The 23,551-nt window shown below is 43.5% G+C and overlaps 2 protein-coding genes across 3 annotated transcripts; one reads left to right on the top strand and one right to left on the bottom strand.

The window, feature by feature from the left end:
- Window positions 1-716: 716 nt before the first annotated feature.
- Window positions 717-12,691, top strand: LOC104967932 (teneurin-2-like; the record flags this gene model as incomplete). The annotated part of the gene is made up of 14 exons (XM_010797473.1): window positions 717-871; window positions 1,168-1,269; window positions 1,564-1,737; window positions 2,024-2,661; window positions 3,363-3,538; window positions 5,732-5,967; window positions 6,059-6,355; window positions 6,760-7,317; window positions 7,455-7,724; window positions 8,212-8,622; window positions 8,758-8,868; window positions 8,967-9,234; window positions 10,053-10,183; window positions 10,292-12,691. Coding segments are annotated over 14 exons (4,265 nt in total), but the record flags the coding sequence as incomplete, so codon positions are not given.
- Window positions 12,692-15,669: 2,978 nt separating this feature from the next.
- On the bottom strand, window positions 15,670-23,361 carry zgc:165573 (cysteine-rich and transmembrane domain-containing protein 1). 2 transcript variants are annotated; one of them, XM_010797471.1, is made up of 3 exons: window positions 23,207-23,361; window positions 19,026-19,354; window positions 15,670-16,111 (listed from the first exon to the last, which is right to left on the bottom strand). In XM_010797471.1, exons 2-3 carry the CDS (start codon window positions 19,333-19,335, stop codon window positions 16,005-16,007), a joined length of 417 nt encoding a protein of 138 aa, XP_010795773.1. In that variant the 5' UTR covers window positions 19,336-19,354; window positions 23,207-23,361; the 3' UTR covers window positions 15,670-16,004. The 2 variants fall into 2 exon arrangements, with proteins under 2 accessions (XP_010795773.1, XP_010795771.1); XM_010797469.1 differs by having other exon boundaries at window positions 19,026-19,342.
- Between the last annotated feature and the right edge of the window lie 190 nt (window positions 23,362-23,551).

Below are 23,551 nucleotides of genomic sequence, written 5' to 3'. Positions count from 1 at the left end.
TATATATATATATACACACATATATATATATATATATATATATACATATACAGTGTTTGTGAGTGTTTATGAAGGAAGCCAATGAGACCCTAATTCACTCTTACCTGTCGTAGGAGAAGTCAGAAAGCATGCATCAGCTTGCCCTCTCTCTGCCTTATCCTTCTCCATCCTTCTCTCATTTACACTCTACCCTTCCCTGTATCCTCCATCTGTTGTTGTGTATCTCGTTGCGTCTAGGAGTTATTTCGGTGCACAGTTGCCTCGAACAAACACACCTGTCTTGAATGCCTGCTGCCTGTTAGGCCGATGAGGCTGACGCAGCAGCACTGGTAAACGATGAGAAAGAGAAGAGACAAAGGTAGAAAAGATGGGGGGGCAAGAACAAAAAAAGAAAGCAGGAAGGAAGGAAATAGATCACTTGCTTTTTCTAAAGAATCTGCTTGTAGTCTACATTCGGCCTCTGGGAGGAGCATGAGCTCGGCTCCGCATCCCGATGACTCATCCCAAAACGAACACTTCTCGAACAGTTCAATGCCCCTCACATCACTTGTTTCAGTGTCATCCAATGAAGCATTGAGCAATCGGGCTGTCAGGGCTGCCATCCACTTCCAGCCGTTGGAAAGAGTGCAGTTTAATTGACTTAAAATGTCTTTGGGTTGCCCCGCAGCGTTTGAGTTATGAATCGTCACTCACGGTGTTCATCTCTGCGTTGACAGGTATTGCTGTGGATAAAAACGGGCTGATGTACTTCGTGGATGCCACCATGATCCGGAAGGTGGACCAGAACGGCATCATCTCCACTTTGCTGGGGGCCAACGATCTGACTGCCGTGCGGCCGCTGAGCTGTGACTCCAGCATGGACGTCAGCCAGGTACGCCGGTCATAAGAGGGAAGTGCAGGAGACACTCTGGGTGATGGTGTGATGGATGATGATCTAACGGCCCAGTGAGTGCTGAGCTTGTGTGGACACGCGCCAGGAGGTCAGGGAGGGACTGATTTAGGGGGGGATTAAAGAGACTGTGGATAAATGAATGGATCAGAAGAGAGTGAAGAACGCAGTCACTTAAAAAAATGAAGAAGAGACTTGTGCGAACCTTGGCGTCCTTTCAAAACGCCTCCTTCAGCATAGATATTATCTCACGGTTAACTTTTCTTTCTACCCATTAGGTGCGTCTCGAGTGGCCCACGGACCTTGCAGTGAACCCCATGGACAACTCTCTCTATATCCTGGAAAACAATGTTGTCCTACGCATCACTGAGAACCACCAGGTCTGTACCACAAGGCTCCATTGCCCCGACAAGACCCTTAGGGTGGCTGTGACAGGATTTAGTCCCAATTAGGCTTTTCTCAAGCCAATTTAGAAGTAAAAGTTAAAACATGGTTTTCAAAGTTTCACACTGGCGGTAACGTTGCTGATTAATTAGCTCTTAGAATATTATACTTTCTGGAATTCATTATGGGAAGTTTAACCGCAGGTCTTTTAGAGAGAAAAGGCTGCGCACTTCTTTATATTTGGGATATTATTATAAGTTTGATCATTGATTTTCTGTCCTTGCCCACAGGTGAGCATCATCGCAGGTCGGCCCATGCATTGCCAAGTGCCGGGTATCGACTACAGCCTCAGTAAGCTGGCCATACACGCGGCCCTGGAGAGCGCCACGGCCATCGCCCTGTCCCACACCGGCGTCCTGTACATCGCCGAGACGGATGAGAAAAAGATCAACAGAGTTAGACAGGTATGAGATGGAGAAAAGCTGTACACAGTTGTTTCAGCCCTGTTGTTGTTTTAGAATGAATGTGTTGGGCGTATTTTGTTGGCAAGCAAAAACTGACAGCACAGCTGGTCGGGCTGCGTGGGTGTTTCTATTTTTTTAAGGCATTCTGAGATTGTTTTCAGATCTACAGACACTACATCCCTTTTGATAACACAAAATGAGTTGCGCTTTTGGTGAGACATTTTCTTTCATTGCTTGTTGACTTTTGTTTTTTTGTAATTGCATTTTTCTGTCATTTTTTTCCTAGGTTAGCACCAATGGAGAAATCTCTCTCCTGGCTGGCGTCGCCTCCGACTGCGACTGCAAGAATGATGTCAACTGCAACTGTTTCTACGGCGATGACGGCTACGCCCCAGATGCCGGCTTGAACTCGCCTACATCCTTGGCCGTGTCCCCTGATGGGACCCTTTTCATCGCAGACCTCAACAACATTCGCATCAGGGCCGTGCGAGCCAACAGGCCGGGCCCCGCCGTCTCCAGCGTTGGATTCGGAGGAGCTGCGCAGTATGAGGTCGCATCGCCAAGGGAACAGGAGCTGTATGTCTTCAACGGGGAGGGGCTTCACATCCAGACAATCAGCTTAGTGACTGGTGAGCCACTTTACAACTTCACCTATGGCCCTGACGGAGAGCTGGCCACACTGGTGGATAACTGCAACAACACAGTGAAGGTGAGGAGGGATGGCCAGGGCCAGGGAGGGGGGGCCGGCCTGCTCCGACTGGTGCTGCTCCCAGAGAATCAGGTGGTGATGCTGGGACTGGACCCCACCGGAGGGCTGCGGAGCGTGTCAGCCATGGGCCAGGAAGTGGCTCTGATGGGCTACAGTGGCAACACGGGCCTCCTGGCTACCAAAGCTGATGAGACTGGATGGACCACATTTTACCAGTGAGTGTTTGGGAGAGTGTCCACCACTTTTCCTACAAGCCTGAAATACAAAATTAATGAGTTCACGGGTTTTATGTTCGCCATGTTCTACTGCATTCCCAATTATTCCTCTGACAACTCACACAGCGTGCTGCTGCCCCCCAGAGTTAGCTTTTACAACTGCAACCAGTTCCTCTAAGGATGACTTGAAAAGGTTTTAGAGCTGCAACGATTAATTAAATAACCAAATGATACATTTACATAAAGATTATATTTGCTATTTTGATCAGGAGTTTTCGTTGGCTTAATGCAAAAATTACAGAACATGCTGTATTCAGCCTTTTAAACATTGAGGTTTAGTGCTTTACTCTGTGTTCAATTATATAAAAGTGAACATCTTTGGTGTTAGACTGACAAATCTAAACATTAAAAAGACATCACATTGATTCAATAGATCAAACAATTAATCTATAAAATATGAATGAATTGATGAAAAAAAATGATAGTTTCAGAACAAATTTTACTTTTTGAGTTTGTGAGTGTGTCCAAAACATGTGAAAGACAAATATTTACAACATCAGGTGGTATGAAAATGAAAGATACAAAGCCTTGACATGGAGTTTTGAATTTCTAAATTAAGTGTGTTTTCTGCAGCAGCATCCTTCAGTTTTGTCCTCCGATACATGTCGTCCTCCCCTCACCGCTCTGCTCCCGTCCTCCAGGTACGACAGCGAGGGCCGCCTGACCAACGTCACGTACCCCACGGGCATGGTGACGAGCCTCCACCGTGAGATCGAGCGCTCCATCAACATCGACATCGAGAGCTCCAGCAGAGACGACGATGTCACAGTCATCACCAACCTGTCCTCCGTCGAAGCCTCGTACACCGTGGTCCAAGGTAGGGAGACTCGCTCAGCCGCACAAACAGGACGTGCAGTGGAAAAACGAGCCGCTCATGAATTTTTAAACACTTGCAGAGGATGTGGCACGAAGGTGGACAAATGCTTGCCTCTAGTCATCAACACAGGGCAATATAAATCAATCAATATTTATGATATTAATTAATTATAGAGCAGCCGATAAAGTGGGTCTGTTTTTATGTAGTCTGAGCTTTGGCAGACTTTAAAGCTTCTTCATCTCAGTATTCAAAACATAGCCGCCCTCTGTGATGGTGAATATGCGCCGGCCTGCCGACTCTAATTGAAAGTCTTGTAATTTTCACTCCGCTGTGAGCCGGCTCCAGGAAATGATTTTCCATTCCTTTCCACATCCAACCCTCTTCTCCCTACCTGTCATGGAGTGAAATTACCAATATATAGCTGCTAATCCCAGCTGGGATCATCCTGCTTTTGAATATCATCACAGAAAAAAAAATTCATTAACTCACACGGGGTGAATCCTCCTCATCCCTCAAGCTTCCCCCTCTCAGGCACATGCGTAGAACTTAAAAACACAGCCCTCTTCTTTTTCCCCCATGATCCCTGAGCTTATTTGGTTCTTTAAAGAGGAAGGAGAAGAAGGAGAATAATGTTTCCTTGACCAGTGGCGTGACAGAAGTGTGAGTATGCAGACTGTGAAAGTGTGAAGGCCTCGGAGAGAATAAGTTGTAGATGTATTCAGCGAAATCCACCTGCGTTGCGGAAGGAAAATGGGGGAGAGTTGTTCGCAGAGCTGTAAGTCATTTAAGGCTTCCACCGCACTGTGGGTTTCAGCACGGCTCTCTGCTGACATACTCACTTAACCATCTCCCTCTCTTCCTCGCTCTCTTCATTAACTCATGCACAGTGAATTCTCGCCGGCCCTCCAGCTCTCGTTTCTCCCCCCCCCCCCCCCTTGCTTCTGTTTTATTACGAGGTCGTTCAGACAGAGAGAGCAAAGAAGATTTATCTAAAGGCCGTTGCTGCCAAGTCAATGGAAAAAGCTTCACTTGTCTGTTTGAGGCATTGTTAAAAATGTGCCTGGAGCTTTATTACAAATTGGCCTTATGGATTACTGTCATTTATAGAGGGGCTTCAAATGCAGACACTATCTGATCCCTTAACCTTTTGTAAATGAAATTATAAGGGGGGAAAAGCCTTCTTTCCGCATCTGCCAGATATTTCTGAGCGGAAAAACTATTTTATCTCGTTTCAATCGCATCGTGTGATCGGGATGCCTGTTTTCAGACATCTGAGGGAACATTTTACCTCAGCATTAGGCATGGGCTTATCTGTTTCCATTCTTGTGTTTGAGAGTGAGTCATTAAACTGTAAAGATGGGCAGATTATAGATAGTCAGTTCAGCCTGACTATTTTCATTCAGATTACTTTGGAGTTTGTACAAAGAGGAATCAGGTCCATAAATATTTTATAGACATCATTTGGGTCTTACTGACACGAGCTTCTCGGCTTAAGATTGTACTTTTCCTTCTCTCGTTAACTTGACTTTTCCGGCAGAAGGCAAATACAAATTAAAATGTTTTGTATGAGGTACTGTGCCTGTGGAGGCAGGAGTTATGGCCCGGAAGCTTACCAATGTATTGCTATGGATGACTGCAGGGGATAGTTTGTGTAATTGTGAGACTTTGATTATTTCCTAATCATCAGATTCACACAATAACAAAAACAGCAGTAGACCAGCGACTTTGATTCTTCAAGGTAGAATGGCTGTTTATTTCTATAGATTTTGGTGGCTTTAGCTAGAACATAGATGGATGTAATGGCTTCAGTTCCCTGATGGAAAGAGCTTTGAGGAGGCAAGGTAAAGTGGTGAAAATTCTCTTAATAAAGTGCACTCTTACGACTTTTTATATTTTTCTACGTTGGCCATTTTTTTAGGTGGCTAAAATACATTTTTCACATCGCTGCAGTACATTTCTTAGCTTCCATGCCTTAACTCCTCTAAGACTTTTTACTGGGAGCATGCTGACTGCCATCTACTATACTGTCATAAGTACCTCATGTAACCCCACCTCAAACATCCAAACTATCCTTTTAAATTGTATTTTCTTGTATTAATAACTTAATTCTTACAACATGTAGACCAAGATCATCTGGTCTTCCTAGTGGCTTCTGTCCTTGCCTCCCTTATACCTGTTTCTCTCCCCCTACAGACCAGGTGAGGAACAGCTACCAGCTGTGCAACAATGGGACCCTGAGAGTGATGTACGCCAATGGTATGGGAATCAGCTTTCACACCGAGCCCCACCTCCTGGCAGGCTCCGTCAGCCCTACGATTGGCCGCAGGAACATCACCCTGCCCACTGACAATGGCCTCAACTCCATTGAATGGCGTCTGCGCAAGGAGCAGACCAAGGGCAGGGTCACCGTGTTCGGGAGGAAGCTCAGAGTGAGTTGTCTTTGAGTGAACGCACCCCTGTTAGATATAATAATGACATTGAAGATGAAATGAACCTCTCCTTTCCCCCCTTTTTCTTTAGGCTCATGGTCGCAATCTTCTATCTATTGACTTTGACCGCAACACGCGCACAGAGAAGATTTACGATGACCACCGGAAGTTCACGCTGCGCATCATGTACGACGCTCAGGGCCGGCCAGCCATGTGGTTGCCCAGCAGCAGCCTGGCGGTGGTCAATGTGTCCTATTCTACCACTGGACAACTGGTCGGGCTGCAGAGGGGGAGCATGAGCGAGAAGACAGAGTTTGACCCCCAGGGACGCGTCCTGTCTCGCTCTTTCGTAGATGGGAAGGTGTGGAGCTACAGCTACCTTGACAAAGTAAGTCACATTGTCATCTAGGTATCAAATCAAGGCAAGGAGGAATAGGCGTGTGGCGCAGTGGAATAGTGCGTTGGTGTTTGGATCAGGGGAGCACAGGTTCAAACCCCACTGCAGTCCGCATGTCGTTGTGTCCCTGGGCAAGACACTTCACCCCAAACTGCTCCTGGGGAGATTGCCCACAGTATTGAGTATGTAAGACGCTTTGGATAAAAGTGTGACATGTAATGAATAGCAATTTGAATTGTAGAATTTAGTGGAGTAATACATCATTTTCATGGTTATGAAGTTTCAAATGTGTCAGTTGAAAGCAAATTACTGCCGGTGCTATTTCACAGGAGGCAAGTCATCCATTGATAATGCTATTATATTAATCCGGATTTTCCCTCCCTCTCTGCTCCCAGTCCATGGTGCTGCTGCTGCAGAGCCAGAGACAGTACGTCTTTGAGTTTGACGCCTCGGGTCGTGTCACAGCGGTCACCATGCCCAGCGTGGCCCGCCACACCATGTTCACGCACGTATCAGTGGGCTACATCCGCAACACCTACAACCCTCCAGAGAGCAACGCCTCCATCATCCACGACTTCAGTGAGGACGGCCGACCTCAGGCCACGCACTTCATGGGCACCGGCCGCCGCGTCCTCTACAAGTACGGCAAGCTGGCCAAGCTGTCCGAGATCGTGTACGACAGCACTGCCGTCACTTTCGGCTACGACGAGACGGCCGGCGTGCTGAAGATGGTCAACCTGCAAAGCGGGGGCTTCTCTTGCACCATCCGTTATCGCAAAATGGGCCCGCTCATTGACAAGCAGATCTACCGCTTCAGCGAGGAGGGAATGGTCAACGCCAGGTTCGACTACACCTACCACGACAACAGCTTCCGCATCGCCAGCATGAAGCCAGTCATCAGTGAGACGCCACTTCCTGTTGACCTATACCGATACGACGAGATCTCTGGAAAGGTGCCAAAATGTTCCTCTAGTCTACTTTTCATTAGTTTTGAGCAATGATGTACAAAAAAATTATTTAAAAAACACATTTGTCTGTGGATGTAAATTTTTTGGCAGCCACTGACTCATCTTTTCTCTAAACCTTTCAGGTGGAGCACTTTGGAAAGTTTGGGGTCATTTACTACGACATTAATCAAATCATCACCACTGCCGTTATGACGCTGAGCAAGCATTTCGACACCCACGGTCGCATCAAGGAGGTCCAGTACGAGATCTTCCGCTCGCTGATGTACTGGATGACGGTGCAGTACGACAGCATGGGACGGGTGGTGAAGAGAGAACTCAAAATCGGGCCCTACGCCAACACCACTCAGTACCGCTATGATTATGATGGAGACGGACAGCTCAGCGGCGTCAAGGTGAATATTTAGTTTGGAGAGAGTTTGTACTCTTTGATATAGATTTGTTAAGCACTGTCTAATCTTTAGCATCTTCACCCTGCCTGCACTTTATAAAAGTGTTCCGAGGATAAAAAGTTCTGAGTCAAAAATGAAACGACACAAAACTATTCTATAATATTCCGCTTTCATATTTTAAACAACCTCCTTCCTAATAACTACAGATTTGTTTTATTATCAGAATTAGACATTGAGATGCCATTTTGTTTACCTGCCTTTTGTGAGAAAAAAAGATCCACTAAATTGTAAACATTGACTGGGAGGGTTTCTCTGAAATGTCTGTTGGTTGGCTACACAGTTTATTATCAACTTATTAAAGTATCTGATGTTGAATCTTGATTCCCTAGTGAAGCACCAACATTAAGGCTGTTAATGTTGAATTAAGACCACTCTAACCTGTCAGGCCATGATTGCAATAGACTCAACCCAACCCCCTTGTTTTCTCCAGGTGAATGACTGGTCCACCTGGCGCTACAGCTACGACCTGAACGGTAACCTCCATCTGCTGAACCCCGGGAACAGCGCCCGCATCCTGCCGCTCCGCTACGACCTCCGAGACCGCATCACGCGCCTGGGAGACGTCCAGTACCGCGTGGATGAAGACGGCTACCTCAGCCAGCGCGGCTCAGACGTCTTTGACTACAACTCCAAAGGTCAGCTGCTGAGGGCCTACAATCGGGGCCCCGGAGGCTGGAGCGTGGTGTATCACTACGATGGGCTGGGTCGCAGGGTGTCCACCAGGAACAGCCTGGGGCAGCACCTGCAGTTCTTCTATGCTAACCTCAACCACCCCACCAGGGTCACACACATCTTCAACCACTCCAGCTCGGAGATCTCATCACTCTACTATGACCTGCAGGTACATATCCCTTCTTTATATTCCGACTAATCTGCATATATTGATCATCTTTTCTCGGGAAACCTGAATATTTATAGGTTTCATTTTATAGTAAAAAACATTGTACCCTCAATTTTATGACTTTCTTGTGATCAGGGACATTTGTTTGCCATGGAGGTGAGCAGTGGAGAGGAATACTACATAGCTTCTGACAACACTGGCACACCGCTGGCTGTCTTCAGCAGCAATGGGCAAATGATCAAACAGGTAATTTACAAAATCTCACATTCTTCTACGGCTTCAACATTTTAATTAGGTGTTAAAACTAATCTGCATTGCAAATGTTCTCCACTTGTGTCACCCAGGTGCAGTACACAGCCTACGGAGAAGTGTACCTGGATTCAAACCCGGAGTTCCAGCTGGTGGTGGGTTTCCACGGCGGTCTCTACGACCCTCTGACTAAGCTGGTCCACTTCACCCAGCGGGACTACGACGTGTTGGCCGGGCGCTGGACCTCGCCCGACTACAGCATCTGGCCCAAGATAGGGAAGGATCCCGCTCCGTTCAATTTGTACATGTTCAAGAACAACAACCCCCTCAGTGACATGCTGGATGTCAAAAATTATGTCACAGGTAAAGGATTCATATGTTTTTAATGTGCAAATGTCTAATTATGTTGTATGAATTTCCCCATGGTATCTAGAAACTGATTTCTGAAATAGTGATCCATTTGACATTCTTTTCTCTCCTGTGCTTATGACATAATAATAATAATAATAATAATAATAATAATAGGGGAAGAACAAAATAAAAACTTTTTTTTCTGAATGATATTTATCACAAGTTACATGAAGATGAAAATAGATTTGCTGCCAAAAGAAATACAAGACAATAATGTGATATGAAATACTAACACATAATACATGTTCCTTTTGTTTCAAACATAAACTCTGCTTTGAGTCTCATTTACAAGCTGAGGTACTGTTGCACTCCTGTGGCCAAAATAGGTATTACAAAAAAATATATTTTTTAAAAGAATATGAAATAAGAAAGATTATTCCACCAGTTCTTATGTCATAAACTCTAAATAAAAGATAACATTTAATATATTTGATTAAACTTGCCTCTCAGGGCTTTGAGTATACAGCAGAATAGTCCGATGGAACCCACAGTGTACTGTTCAGACAGCAGATCCGTAATTCAATCACATCTCCAGAACAAGCTCAAATTAGCTTGTTACGGTATGTCCTGACATTGTCTCTGATATCTCTAGAGTGCAGGAGAATCAGATTATTGCTGAAACAATATGCAAGTAGAATGTATTGCGGATAGTAAAGTAGCTGATAGCTCTGCATAACACCAGATGAGTCACGCAAGCAACCGCACTTTCACTTTTTATGAGGAAAAATGATTCATTTGCACTTAATTAATTCCCCTCCTGTCTGCCTTAGATGTGAAGAGCTGGCTGGTGATGTTTGGCTTCCAGCTCAGCAACATAATCCCAGGGTTCCCCCGACACTCACTCTACTTTGTGGAGCCGCCCTACGAGCTGCAGGCCACCCAGCACTGTGAGAACGGACAGGTAGGGAGTGCATCGACAGAATCAAGCCAATATTAACCCTGTGATAGTGGCTCAGATGTTTATGTCAACACAGATAAGTCAAAAACACTCTTCTTGTTTCTCTTGTAGCTCATCACGGGTGTGCAGCAGGCAGCAGAGCGTCACAACCAGGCTTTCATGGCCCTGGAGGGTCGTCTCCTCAACAAGGAACGGAGAAGACGCAAGGACAAGCCGGGTCACTGGTTCGGCACCAGCACCCCAATAATAGGCCGAGGGGTGATGCTGGCTTTGAAGGAAGGCCGGGTGGTGGCCGGCGTGTCGGCTCTGGCCAGTGACGACAGCCGCAAAGTGGCTCTGGTGCTCAATGGCGCTCAGTACCTGGAAGGCACCCACTACACCCTGGACGCCAAGGACTGCCACTACTTTGTGAAGGTCGGCTCTGCGGACAGTGACCTATTAGCTTTGGGGCTAACTAACGGGCGGAAGTCACTGGAGAGCGGCATCAATGTGACGGTGAGCGGCCGGTCGAGGAGAGGCGTGACTGTGGAGTTCGCCGTTCCCTCGTTAGTGCTGAGTGTTCGGTACGGGCTTGCTGCGGACGTGGTGGACGAAGAGAAGGTAAGACTGTTGGAGCTGGCCAGGCAGAGAGCCCTGGCTGGGGCCTGGGCCAAGGAGCAGCAGAGGGCCAGGGACGGGAAGGGAGGCAGTCGCCTCTGGACGGAGGGGGAGAGACAGCAGCTCCTAACAACGGGCAGAGTACAGGGCTACGATGGATACTATGTACTGCCTGTGGAGCAGTACCCAGAACTGGCTGACAGCAGCAACAACATCCAGTTCCTCAGACAGAACGAGATGGGCAAGAGGTAACAGCCCATCAGACTCTCCCTCTCTCTCCCACCTTTCACTTCTCTAGATCCTGCTCCTTTTTCCTACCCAGCCTCCTCGGACCCCTCTCCTCTCTAAACCCACGGAGAATTAACCACCAAAGGGGGGTTACTATGGAACGCTGCAGGGACTTTTGAAAAGAATGAAAGATATTATTGTTGATTTTACTGCCACAGGCAAAACATTTAAAGTTTAGTCAAATGTCTTTTTGTTGTTTTTTTGGAAAAAAACTTTGAACAACTGAAAAAGCACTGAAGAACTTTGAGAACCGTTGCTTAATGAATAAGAAGATTCCCCTTTTTAAAAAAGATAGTGATATTTTCGCCCATATTTTCTGGGTCACACTGAGAGCGGCGGCCATGACAGCTACTGAGCACGCGGTGGAGTTGTACTGCGCTGGATTCTGCGGCGAACGCTTTTCTGTCTCTAATAGACACTGAACGCAAAGGGACCAAAGTGGAGACAAGGCCACTCCAGAGTTCAGCCATTACAACTACACATCAAAGGAAGACGTCATAAACCGCGACACACAAAGGAAATGTTAAAGGTCGTCCAATAGTATGAGTCGTCTCCCTGTCTCAGGCCTCCCATCGTCCACCACGGACCAGTCCTCTGCTGCTGAGTCAGCGCACATCCAACCAAGCAACACACAAGCTAACGGCATCCTTCAACAAAACCAAGCTGTTAATGGACTCGAAAACACTTTTTAAAAAAACAAAGTAAAAAAAGTGATGGCTATATTTGTGGACAGTGTATCACACAGCATTGTTTATTTTAAAATGGGGTGAAGATCATATTACTACATATGTGTCCGACTTCACTAAATTTCAGGATGTTGCGTATATCGTAGATGCCGTAGTTTTGTACGTTTCAGTCGCGGTAGAATTGTGAGACTTTCACCAAGGCACTTCTGTACAGAATGATCAAACACACCACTCACAGAGTCCGGAAAAAACATGCTAAGTTAGTATTTATTTTATTCTTTTTTATTTATTTATTCTTAGTACTATATGACAATCATGAATGAGTCACCAGTTCTATTCCAAATGAACATTAATGGATGAGTTTATTTTATTTTGTAAAATATGTAAGAAATTTTGTTTTTGTATTAATTTCAGTTTGCTGCCGGGGGCAAATAATAGTCACTCTCAAAAAGAATAATTTATGTAATAAAGTGTTTAAAAAAAAAAGAAGCGGTTTATACTTTAAATAAAGTCTTTAAAACTGTGAAATCTGTTTTTTCGAGCTATATTTCGATGTACAGTGTATAGACCTACCTTTATGCAGCACAGTAGAATATTGTCCAGAATATCAAGTTTTATATTTCTAAGAGGAAGTGGCTTGTAATGTGCAAAATCTTTAGCTGGTCTTACTACTCTAGAGTTTTGTGGCACTCTAATATTCCATATCTACAATATCGACCCCGAGTTTGTTGTTTTTGACTGTTTTTTGGTTTTGAAAGCAGAGGTTAATCTGTCCTAGATCCCAACAGCAGTAGCAGTAATGGATCCCTCTCACTGTGAAGAGACTCGTGCTGGATGTCATAATGTACCAAATCAGTATTATCAAAGGATGATTCTTATACATTCACTGAACGAGACTCTTCTGAGAACCTTATCAATAAAACATAATTGTTTACTTCAACTGAGCAGCGTGTAGTTCACTTTCATCTCGTTTTTTGTTTTGTGTTTGAAGATGATTGATGTTCTTTTTCACAGTCGTAATTCCAACAGCTCACATTAACATAGGTGCACTGGTGTTATGGGAAAGCTCCTTTAATGAAAACAAGCAGATTGTGCCTCAACAGGTATGTTTTTGCTCCATATATTCTTGTTTCAAATAAATAACCAATACACTCATTAGTAGACGAAAGGCCTGCCCACGCACAACTACCGCTTTCCTTTCTTCAGACATACTGCTTGCATTTCCAAACACATGCTTAGGGGCCAATATTCTTCTTTACACTGACTGTTCTTCGATTAGGATGTGCCATTTATGAAGCCATTTCAATTACGCCTGTTAAGTGCTTACGGATAAATGTTTTTCCCTGGGATAATTTTCCTCCACTCTATTGAATTTTAAATGCCTCATTCTCCCTCGACTGTGTTAAAACAGGTTAAATTGTCTGTAATCATCAATATATTATCACGCAAATTGAATACATGACTACAGCGCCTTTAGAATGTATTTACATCCCCCTTTTTTACATTTTGTAATGTTGTACCACTACGCTAAGTATTTAATAAAATAATCAATCTACACTCAACTACCCCAAATGACTAACAGAATATTTAGATAATTTTTCAGCTTGGGTAATTAAAAGAAAATACCAAATGAACATACAATTACGTACCTTTTTGCAATGGCGCTTGAATTGTAGCCTCCCGTTTCTCTTGCTAATCTTTGAGTCGGTTGATTGGAGTACACCTGTGGTAAATAATACTGATTGGACGTGATTTTGGAAGGCACACACCTGTGTATAAAAAGGTCTCACAGCTGACAATGCATAACGAGCTCAGAGACACTCACAGCAGACATGGCTTGTCACAGTAGGGAAAGCCCAGGTGTTACTAATAACACTAACGACAGCTCCTATTCAAGTGCCCCAGTGATAGGGAGCCAGCATGCACCATACCAGGAAGCTGAAATCAAATTCGGCCATCATCACTGTCATTATTTACACCTGTGCTTTTCCTACTGTGGCGAGTCAAAAAATGTCCTCCATGGAACATGCACAGGTCCGGGGAAGGTCGACAGCATTGCTTACATTTCAAATAGCTTCAATATTTGTGGAAGGATTTACTTGTAGGGATACCCACAAAGAATTATCAAAAACGGCAATATTACGACTGTCTTTTGAGTGTACAACCTTTTGTTGTTTTACAGCTCATAGTTTGATTTTGAGTGTTGGTTCACTCAGTTTTGATATCCTAGCTTTGTATCAGCAAAGAAAATGTCTTAAAGTAAAGTATGCATTATTCAGAATGACCCCTCCCCTGTCAGATACATGTAAAAAGTAGCATTAAATGTTTTATGTAAATTCTAAACTACTTTTTTTCTACAACTGCCTTTGGGTTGTGTATCAGGAAGCCATGAAACATCCTATAGATTCCCTGCTCAGTTGTGTGTGAACCTACCCCAACAGTTCCTATTTTTTCATGTGTGAAACATACTGGTAATGTGTCAGGCAGGCAACCATGTGCCCTCAACATCCTGCACCAGCAGCTGGGTTATAAATAGTCGAATGGATCCGGCCTGGCCCCGTCGGCTACAGTATACAGATCTATGCTCGCTGCTTTCCTGTAACCTCCACCACATACACAAACAACAAAACCAGCTATTTCATGGGAACAAATTATTTTAATGCAAGTCATCCAAAGCAAAAAGACATCTGACAGATCATTTGGTTTCTTGTAAGAAATCACATTTTCTTCTTTTTTTATTTTCATTTTCCAGTTTTATCTCCAAGGTATGTAATAAAAATAACATTGGAATCATTTTTCATATCAAGATCACAATGAGAAAAAACAAACATTGCGGCCATCGACTGCTGACAGTAATCAAACATAAATTACTGTCATCTTTTTAAAAAATGCATTCCATTTATCGTCATGATTCCACCTGAAGACATACGTCGGCGAAAACAGCTTCTGTGCAAATGAAAGGGATACATCTCAAGCATCAGCTTCTTAAGAGCGCCCTGTGGCTCATTAACAGCCGGGGTGTTGGTGGTGGCCTTTGGGTGGGGTTGGGGGAGGGGGGGGCAGTGTAAGGAGTTGCCCTTGGCGTTGGGAACTAGCAGAAGGGGAGTTAAGGGATGGTTGACAGGGCAGGCAGGAGTATCTTACAGAGGTAATCATCATAAAGTGCCAAAGAGCCTCACACTAGATTAGCCTGAGATGTAAGTATACTGTAATGCTGTGTCTCAATATGCGTACTTCTATACTTACACTAGCAGTTTTGAGTGTTTAAGTGGGTTCCTTTGCAAAGTACGAAACATGCAGTGCATTATGAATACCAGGATGGTGTAATCATAACAGTCCAGAAGTTGAGTGTGGAACACGGGAACACTGGGCACTTCTTATCCTCATCGACCGCCATCTTGGCTTCGTAATGGAAGGGAATGACCATTTGGGATTGCTCCAGTAAACACAGCACTATACAAATGAACGTACCACTATACCATTGTCTAAAATAAGCCACCATTCATTTTATTGGGCTAATTCAGCAGTTTGTAGTGATTGCCACCACTTACGTCTATGTCGGCTAGCTAGCTAACTAGCTAACAGTGGCTATCTTCAACTTTACGTGAGGCCACAGCAGTCCTGTGCGTTTTAGGAGAACATTACCCAGTCTATTGTTCACAGTCTATGACATGCAGTGTATTCAAATAAGTATTCAAATTGAGACACAGCTTATGTATGCATTTGTTGCTATGTATCTGTGTGTGTGTGTGTATCTGCGTGTGTGTGTGTGTGTGTATCTGTGTGTATCTGTGTGTGTGTGTGTGTGTGTGTGTGTGTGTGTGTGTGTGTGTGTGTGTGTGTGTGTGTGTGTGTGTGTGTGTGTGTGTGTGTGTGTGTGTGTGTGTGTGTGTGTGTGTGTGTGTGTGTGTGTGTGTGTATTCCTGGTGTGTTGGTGTTAGATTACAGTGAAGAGCCTGCCTCTCAGGTTAGCTCAGTTACAAACTGCTACAGAGCAGCCCCTGCACAGGGTCAGTGAGTTATTCAGTGCTGAGGGATTCACGCCGAGTAAGCGGCTCCGGACAGAGACTTCCATATTGAAATCGAGGCTTTTATTTATAGACGAGGATAAAAGACTTGTAGAGGAAACGGAGGGTTGGTTTTGAGAGAGTGCGAGGTTTAAGGCAGATAAAGAGGGGGAGGATTGGGAAAGGGTGATGGGGTTCGAGGCACAGAAATGGGGGGCGAGGGGGTGAACAGGAATTGGATAGTAGTTATGTCAGCATGTCGAAGAGACAGCAGCAACACAGAGCTGTCCAGCAGGCCGTCAGGCACGAGTCCGAGCCGGAGTTGTCTCTTCTCCTGTCCTCCACCACGTACACTGGAGAAAGAAAGAGAGATGGGGAGAGAAGCAGGGTGGGAATATAAAAAAAGGGGATGGAGGGAAGAAGGGAGAGACAATTCAAAGAAAGCAATTAGTGATTAAAATCGTAGAGAAACACTGAGATAATTCACCGTCAAGTCTTCAGCGGTGGGCTCGAGTGTAACCATGGCTATGATTCTCCACTAATTACGTTCTTCACGGGAGGCACATCGTCATGGTAATGCCATAGCAGCCATGATCAGACGCCGTGACGGTTGAGTAACTTCAGCAGTGCTTTGAGGTATCATTAGACTAATGAAATGAGAGCTTCCTGAACTCCACGCCTCTACTCTGCCAACGACGCATTTCCCATTAATCCACATTGGTTTTATATCTCCTTCAGTCAATACAGCTAAGTAAGTCATGAGGCTGTGTTACTCTTATGTTAAGTTCACCATCTGCTCCACCTACACACAAATAGTCAAACAACAGGGACAGAAACACCCCCCCTTCCTGGTTTTTGTGATTAATCATTCATGTGGAGGGTAACACTCATCCAGCCTTTAACAGCCAGGTGCACTGACTCATGACATAGGTTACCAAGGCGACCGACTACCAGAGATTAAGTAAGGCTAGCTGACCACTTATCACACCGAACCCTGATAATGATATGACTGGTTAATGATTGGCCAATATTTAATAATGAATGTCAATCCAGGCAACGCAAAGCCAGAATCTGGATAGCAGCGTGCAGACCTTTGATCAGAAAGAGGAGGCTTATCTGGAGCAGTAACACCTCGCTGCTCGTGTTTAATAGATAACAGTGTTAACCGTGTTCTCCGCTTTGCATATTCATTTGGAATATTTTACCATGACATGTGTGCCTTTTTTTTTCTGGATGCTCAGTTGTGAGGCGTTGATGCCTACACACACCTTTTATCTTAAGCCTTCACACCTTTTAAATCCTTAGTTGCTCTTACTCTACATGGTGACAGGTTTTTCAGTCCCAGTCAATTAAACACTCATTTGTATTAATCAGTCAAAAAGGCAGAAAATAAATGCTCAATTATCTTGATAATTCAGACAGTATGAAGATGACTTTTGATTGTGTTCTGGTTTTATGTTTTTGTAGGTATTTGTAAGCAACTGTGATTGACAGAACATTGCTTTTGATTTTACATTTGTATTGTTATTTTATTTTTTAGGGGCAGATGTTCTTCTCCCTGCTCCTTTCCACCATGGGCTACACAAAAAGTGTACATGTTTGGTTTTAAAATAACTGCCATGTGTGGAAAAAACAAACAAATAAATAATAAAATACATAATAATTACGTTTTATTTTAAGCAGAACAGTCAAACATTTGTTGGTTTGGAGCCTCTGAGTTTTGAACATGTTCTGCTTATAATGGTTTTACATTTTAGTGACGCACATATATTTTTCTGCATTTGCAATTTCAAGACATATTGGGCTGCCGCTATACAGAATTGTGAGCGGCAGAAAGCCACCAGACTCCTTTGACAAAAAAGGACATTTAACTTTGCAGAAAACAGGAGTTGCTGGGCACCGCTGCCTTCATGGCTTAGTTTTTTTCTTGTGTGACTTTTGTGTTTTTAAGGGTTAGTTTCGATTCACTGAAGTCACAAAATAGCGCAAACAAACTGATCGAGGTAAAATCAAAGTTTTGTCAAAAGAGTCTTTGATAAGAGCACATAAAGAATACATAGCGGCTTTAGTTTATTTTCTAAAATGGTTTTGGTAGGGTGAAGTAGTGAAGATATTCAAAATAATGTGCACACTCAAAAATATATTTTCTGGGTGACTAGAAATATGTTTTTGCTGCTGCCCTCCCTCTACAGCACTACATTGTTTAGCTTGTGTTGGTACTCCTGTCTGCTTCTTCAATCTGAGGGAGTGCAGACTGCAATCTACTGACGGTAAATACACTGACTTTTAAAACCTCACACAACCCCACCTTAAAAAAACTAAAAACACTATCCTTTTCATGGAATGGTTTTGAGAGATTGTAATTAGAACAATTCCAAAATGGTCAAATGTTATTATCAATTTCCAATATTTGAATACAAGTATTTTTATCACAGGAATTTCCCCATAGATTCTTTACAATGCGAGTCTCTTGCTCGGTAAAAGACTCCCACCAATTAATGAAGAGGGTTTGGCTCAAATCTACTGTGGTAAAAGACAGTACACGTAATTTCAGTAATCAATACTAAAAAAGTGTCCCCTGCAACATGACCAAATGCAAAGAAAAAGTATTATAGCGTGTAAGCTCGCCTCTCTTTGTCGTGACGGCCTTTTGAGAAAATCCAAAAGCAGGTCTATTATACCAATATAAGGATACACTTATGTGAAACAGAATGTGACCGAAAGGGACTATTTGATCAAAAGAAGAGACTTTCAGTGTGTGAACAACGTGTCTACATCAGGAGACTGCTGGTTTTGCCTGAACTCACCTGGCAAACAAATTCTAGCTTTTTCAACATAACTTTTCCCTCTCAATACATGAACTCAGGGCTGCCCCTGGCCAACTTGTGGTCCCACGCAAAAGGTGTTTCATGAGGCCCCCCGGGTCTGTACACAAGTCGTCACATGTGTCGAGAGCGTTGAGAGGGGGGGGGGGGGGAGGAGGAGTGCGTGGGTGCTAGTGGAGCACGCTGGTGAACTGTTAGCACCGGATCCTCGCAGCGGGGAAACAGTGGAGCGCATGATTGCGCCGCATTTGCGCATAAGATGAGGCTACAAAGATGAGGCCCCACGCAGTCTGCGTGATCTGCGTGGAGGGAGGGGCGGCCCTGCATGAACTACAGGAAAGCACTTTTCCTCAGTGGCACTCCACCCACACTGCTCTGACACCATTATTGATATATATTATTAATACATATGCATTCATCTCCTTTGTGTCTAACCACTCACCTGTGTTTTTGGGAGCCTCCCCATACATTGGTCCAGGGGGTCCCCCCTGCCAGCCAAACTGTGGTTGCGGTTGTCCAGCGTACCCATAAGGAGGCTGTCCGGGGTCTTGATAAGGGCCTCCAGGGCCTCCAGGGCCCATTGGTCCCGCAGGGTAGTTGGGGTAAGCTGGATTGGGCTGCTCCATGTTCACTGGGTATCCCTGTGGAGGGTAACCCTGGTTAGGGTAGCCATGTGGAGGCGGGCCCTGGACCGGGTAGCCTGGAGCAGAGGGGCCATTGCCTGGGTACGGAGGGGGCTGCTCAAAATTCATCCTTTAGCTGAACGATCACCTCAATGACAAGGAAATAGAAGAGAGATGGTGAAAACAATGGAGAAAGGAGGTGTGTACTCAGTATTCACAAATGGGAAGAATACAAGTAATATAATACTAAGAACAAAAAAGACAGATATAAGAATTTGGAACATGTTTATCTGCTTTAAAAAAGAAATATATATATAGAGTGCAAAAACAACACACTGTGACTATTGAGGTGGTAGAAAAAAAAAGGAACAGGGGACAAATACTGAAAAACAAGTCGCTGTACATAACCTGACATGATGCATGACAAACAAGAGCAAAAATAGGCATAATAGTAATTGTCTAATAGCAATTGCTTAAATAAAAAAAAATGTATATTTGGAAAATTATAAAATAGTTAGGCAGTAATAATAAGGGAGGAATTAACAATAAATAAATCAGTAGGGAATGTTTTTCTGATTTTATGCAACATGCAGACCTATATGAGGATATATTGTAAAAGTAATACACAATACAGACTATACATAATTAAACAACCCTTATATATATTAGTGTATAACAAAGTTGGAAATACATATTTTCATGTATAGTTTAATTATACTGCATACCTGTATACTGAATTCCCACACTACAACAATAAAAGTATGCATATGTTGTGGTTATTGCGGTGAAGCTCAATCACCAATCTATCGACATAGTTTGCAATTATTGTGCAATTTATGAGAATGCGCCTTAATTAAATGAAACTATCAGAATAATGTGTGGTTTTGTATGGACCGCAGAGAAGTGTGTGTGTGCGTGTGCGTGTGCGTGTGTGTGTGTGTGTGTGTGTGCCTCCTGAGTCACATTAGACAATGAGCTCCTCTGAGTCCTGGTTTCAGAGAACAACTGATGCAACTGTTTGCCAGAACAGGAAAGTACATTGCACAGATTTTTCCCTAATTCCCTTAAAAATATCTCCTTCTGTGCCGTCTCACACAAACAAACAACTATGCTCTCCACAGCCACGCAGGAAATTGAAGCACAACAGATTTGTTGTTGCTAGTTGAGGGAGTCAATAGTCAATTACAACCAGCGTCCACCCTACTACAGAGTAGCACCATTTTTCTTACTGGTCACACACTTTACAAATGGAGGAGTCAGCTTCACTGTGTGAGGCAGGGTGAGGCTAATGAACAATGGGGAAAAGGAAATATAACGCAGTGACCAATCGCCTTGATCGTCACTCTTTACTCAGAAAAACAAATATGTAATGTGACAAATAATCAACATTAGTCATTTCCGTGTTACAGGAACATCACAAAGGAGATTAAATATTGCAATGGCGTTGCTTAATATCCAGGAAGTGTTTTAATCGCACGGCTGTTTGGAAACTACAATACATGTTTGTCATCAGCATTAAAGGTTAATGCTCCACTCTAAATCTCAAGAGGAGGTTAGCATTTTCCAACCTGCCAATAATTGCTTCCGATAAAGCAGATCCAGGTCCGCCCCCACCCTCATGCTAGCCTTCACCGATGGATTTGCTCATGTAGAACAGCCACAACAAGGAGAGAAAAAAGGCCAGATGGAAAACTGCATCGCTGGTAACCTTCCAGGATTGCCTTGTCATGTTGTGTGTGTACACTATAAACATCTAAATAGCACTGCAAATCCCTCCTGCTAAGCTTCTCCATCATCATTCAATTATTTGCTTAAAAGAAAGCCATCCTGTGTCAAAAAACATTACTGTTAAAAAGACTATCGTCAAAAACAATATTCTATTTATAAGGTTTAAAGTAAAGCTATTGTTTTGCCTCATTTTTAATTACCTAATTTAGAAAAATAGTAAGGTGTATAACATAATAAGGTTTGAGGATGGTTCTTGGGTACCTAATGAAAGGTTACATTGCTCTTTAGCACAGGTGGAGTGAGATGAAATATAACAAAGGGGAAACAAAGGAAATACAACTGTTACTGTTGTACTCTTTCACAATTATCCAGATGGAACCTCGGCAATAAGCATCTCTTTGCAGTGCTTTTCAAAGATGGATGACTTCTCGTGACCTGAATGTTCTTAGAGCTGCTGACAGATGGAAAGGCCTCTGTTACTATGGTTACCATGCTCCCAGAGGAACAGAGTTATCCCTGATGGTTTGTTTTTGTTGTACCTTAAGGCAGCGAGGAGGCAGTAAAATAACACAATTATCAGATCTCTGTCTCTCTGGTAATCTTTGATCCACCTTGTGGACTGTGTGTGACTCGAGAGTGTTGCATTACAGGCTAAAGGCTGAGAAAGGGCCTTTTCAAAAGGGGACCTTGGTGTCTGTAATCTGACACCAATAAGGATGTTGGCAGTGTCAAAGTGCACCTTGTAGGACTCCATTGTACCTGTATAAAACTGCTCCACTCTTAGGCATCAGATTAAAGTCTACATGAGAAGTGATTTACAGGAGAAGTCGCTCCTAGAAAGATTTGCACATTGTGTTAAGTGTGAGTTCCTTTGCATGTTACTGATTTGTTTTACCCTGTTTGACTTTAAAAATAGGTGAGTGAGCTCAGGGTATGCTTCCACAGCAGTATCATGAGGATTATATCACGTTCAGAGTGACACACACAGACAGTGCACCTGAGACGTCTCTGAATCCATTAAATCCCTCAGACAATGGCATTGTTTTTATTGATAAAAAGGAGTAAATAGGTGTAGTCGGTTCACTAACATCTGTGTCTGGCAGGATTTAACAATTTACACTTTAAAATAATTTACGTGCAAACTAGAGTTAATTCATCTTAATCAAATTAATACAAAGCAAGTTGTCTGATCAAATTAACATCTAATGACTACTGGAAACAGCTATTTCCATCTTAACCAGCCAACCTGATCAGCTAGAGGGTCCAAAACCCCCTTAAACCAGCCTTGACAGGTTTCTTTAGGGAAACTGATATTAGCTACAGTAAATAGAAATGATCAAAAAGGGATCCTGGGAGATCTTGCATGTAGCCCATTAACTAGTTCCCTTTTTTCCATGTAAAAGTTTGAACAGGAAATGTGTTGTAACATGAAAATGACCCTGTCAACCATATCAATTATTCTCCATGTACAACACGGGTTGCATATAAAATGCAGTTGTATTTCCTTTATGTTAAACATGAAAAACATAGCAAAAACTGTTTGGAATTTCACACACACAAGTGGAATCTCTAGGGTAAAATGGCATCTTAAGGTAATATATCCAGTACAAGGGCTTAGTTTACACAATTACATGAATGTTATTCCTAGAAATATGGTTTAGAAAGTCTATTTTGGCCTAGTTCTCTACAAAAATAGCTTTATTTAATTGAGACTGCTCACACAGGCCATGCTACAGCCCTGCAGCCTGTGTTTACTTTCTCCACATCCAGACATCACAAGACCAAGAGGCTGAATGTGAGCATGAAGACAGCCCCACTGGACCCAATTAGGACAACAACGACAAATATCTCACACAAGCAACAACGCAGGCAAACATATGGCCTGAGCCAAGTCACAACAAACCTGATAAATATATAATTTGGTAACCAAAGATGTGTTGCATGCTAAATAGACATGCTACTGTCTTACACCATTTTGAGATTCACTATTACGCTAGTTTGTAATTAGCCTAATATTACCATGGTAGCCGTTGTTTGTTTTTTAAATATGGTTCCTATTTACATCAGTAGTGTAGTAGTTTTTGTATATTTCACTCCGAAATTAAACTGGGATATCATTATAATGTCTAAGAAACATTATAGGCTGCTAACAAAGGCCGAATAGAAGTGGAACCTGCAGGCCACAACCCACTTTACACAGCCCCCTAAGTTCATGATGACTAGGCTCATAAACCAACCGAAATAACGTAAAGGAAAAGTGTGCACCACCTACCTTTGAATGAATAGTATCCCGGTTTGGTGTAAAAAGCAGCAGTCTCTTTGTAGAAATAACACCTTCTTCTGTCTTCAGAGTTTACTACTACAATTTTTTTTTTACCGCAATGAGCAACGCGCTCTTCTCTTGTCTCCAAACTCAATGCGTATCGCGTTTGCTGGACGTGACGTCATTTGAAGGGTACGGCACGGAGGAGTGATCGTGGGCAATTAAAGGAGGGGATTGGTCAGGGTCGCTGTTTGTCACACAGCAGCACACTCGCTGCTCGTATTGACCAATCAGAAGAGAGAGCGATGACCAGTGGGACGTCAGGGGAAAGCGAAGACTCCTGATCCTGTGACT

This window comes from Notothenia coriiceps, unplaced genomic scaffold (genome assembly GCF_000735185.1).
Source record: "Notothenia coriiceps isolate Sejong01 unplaced genomic scaffold, NC01 NC01_scaffold00037977, whole genome shotgun sequence".
In the NCBI taxonomy this organism is placed as follows: domain Eukaryota; kingdom Metazoa; phylum Chordata; class Actinopteri; order Perciformes; family Nototheniidae; genus Notothenia; species Notothenia coriiceps.
The sequence above is the reverse complement of the archived record's forward strand: the minus strand, read 5'-3'. Positions and strand labels throughout refer to the sequence as shown.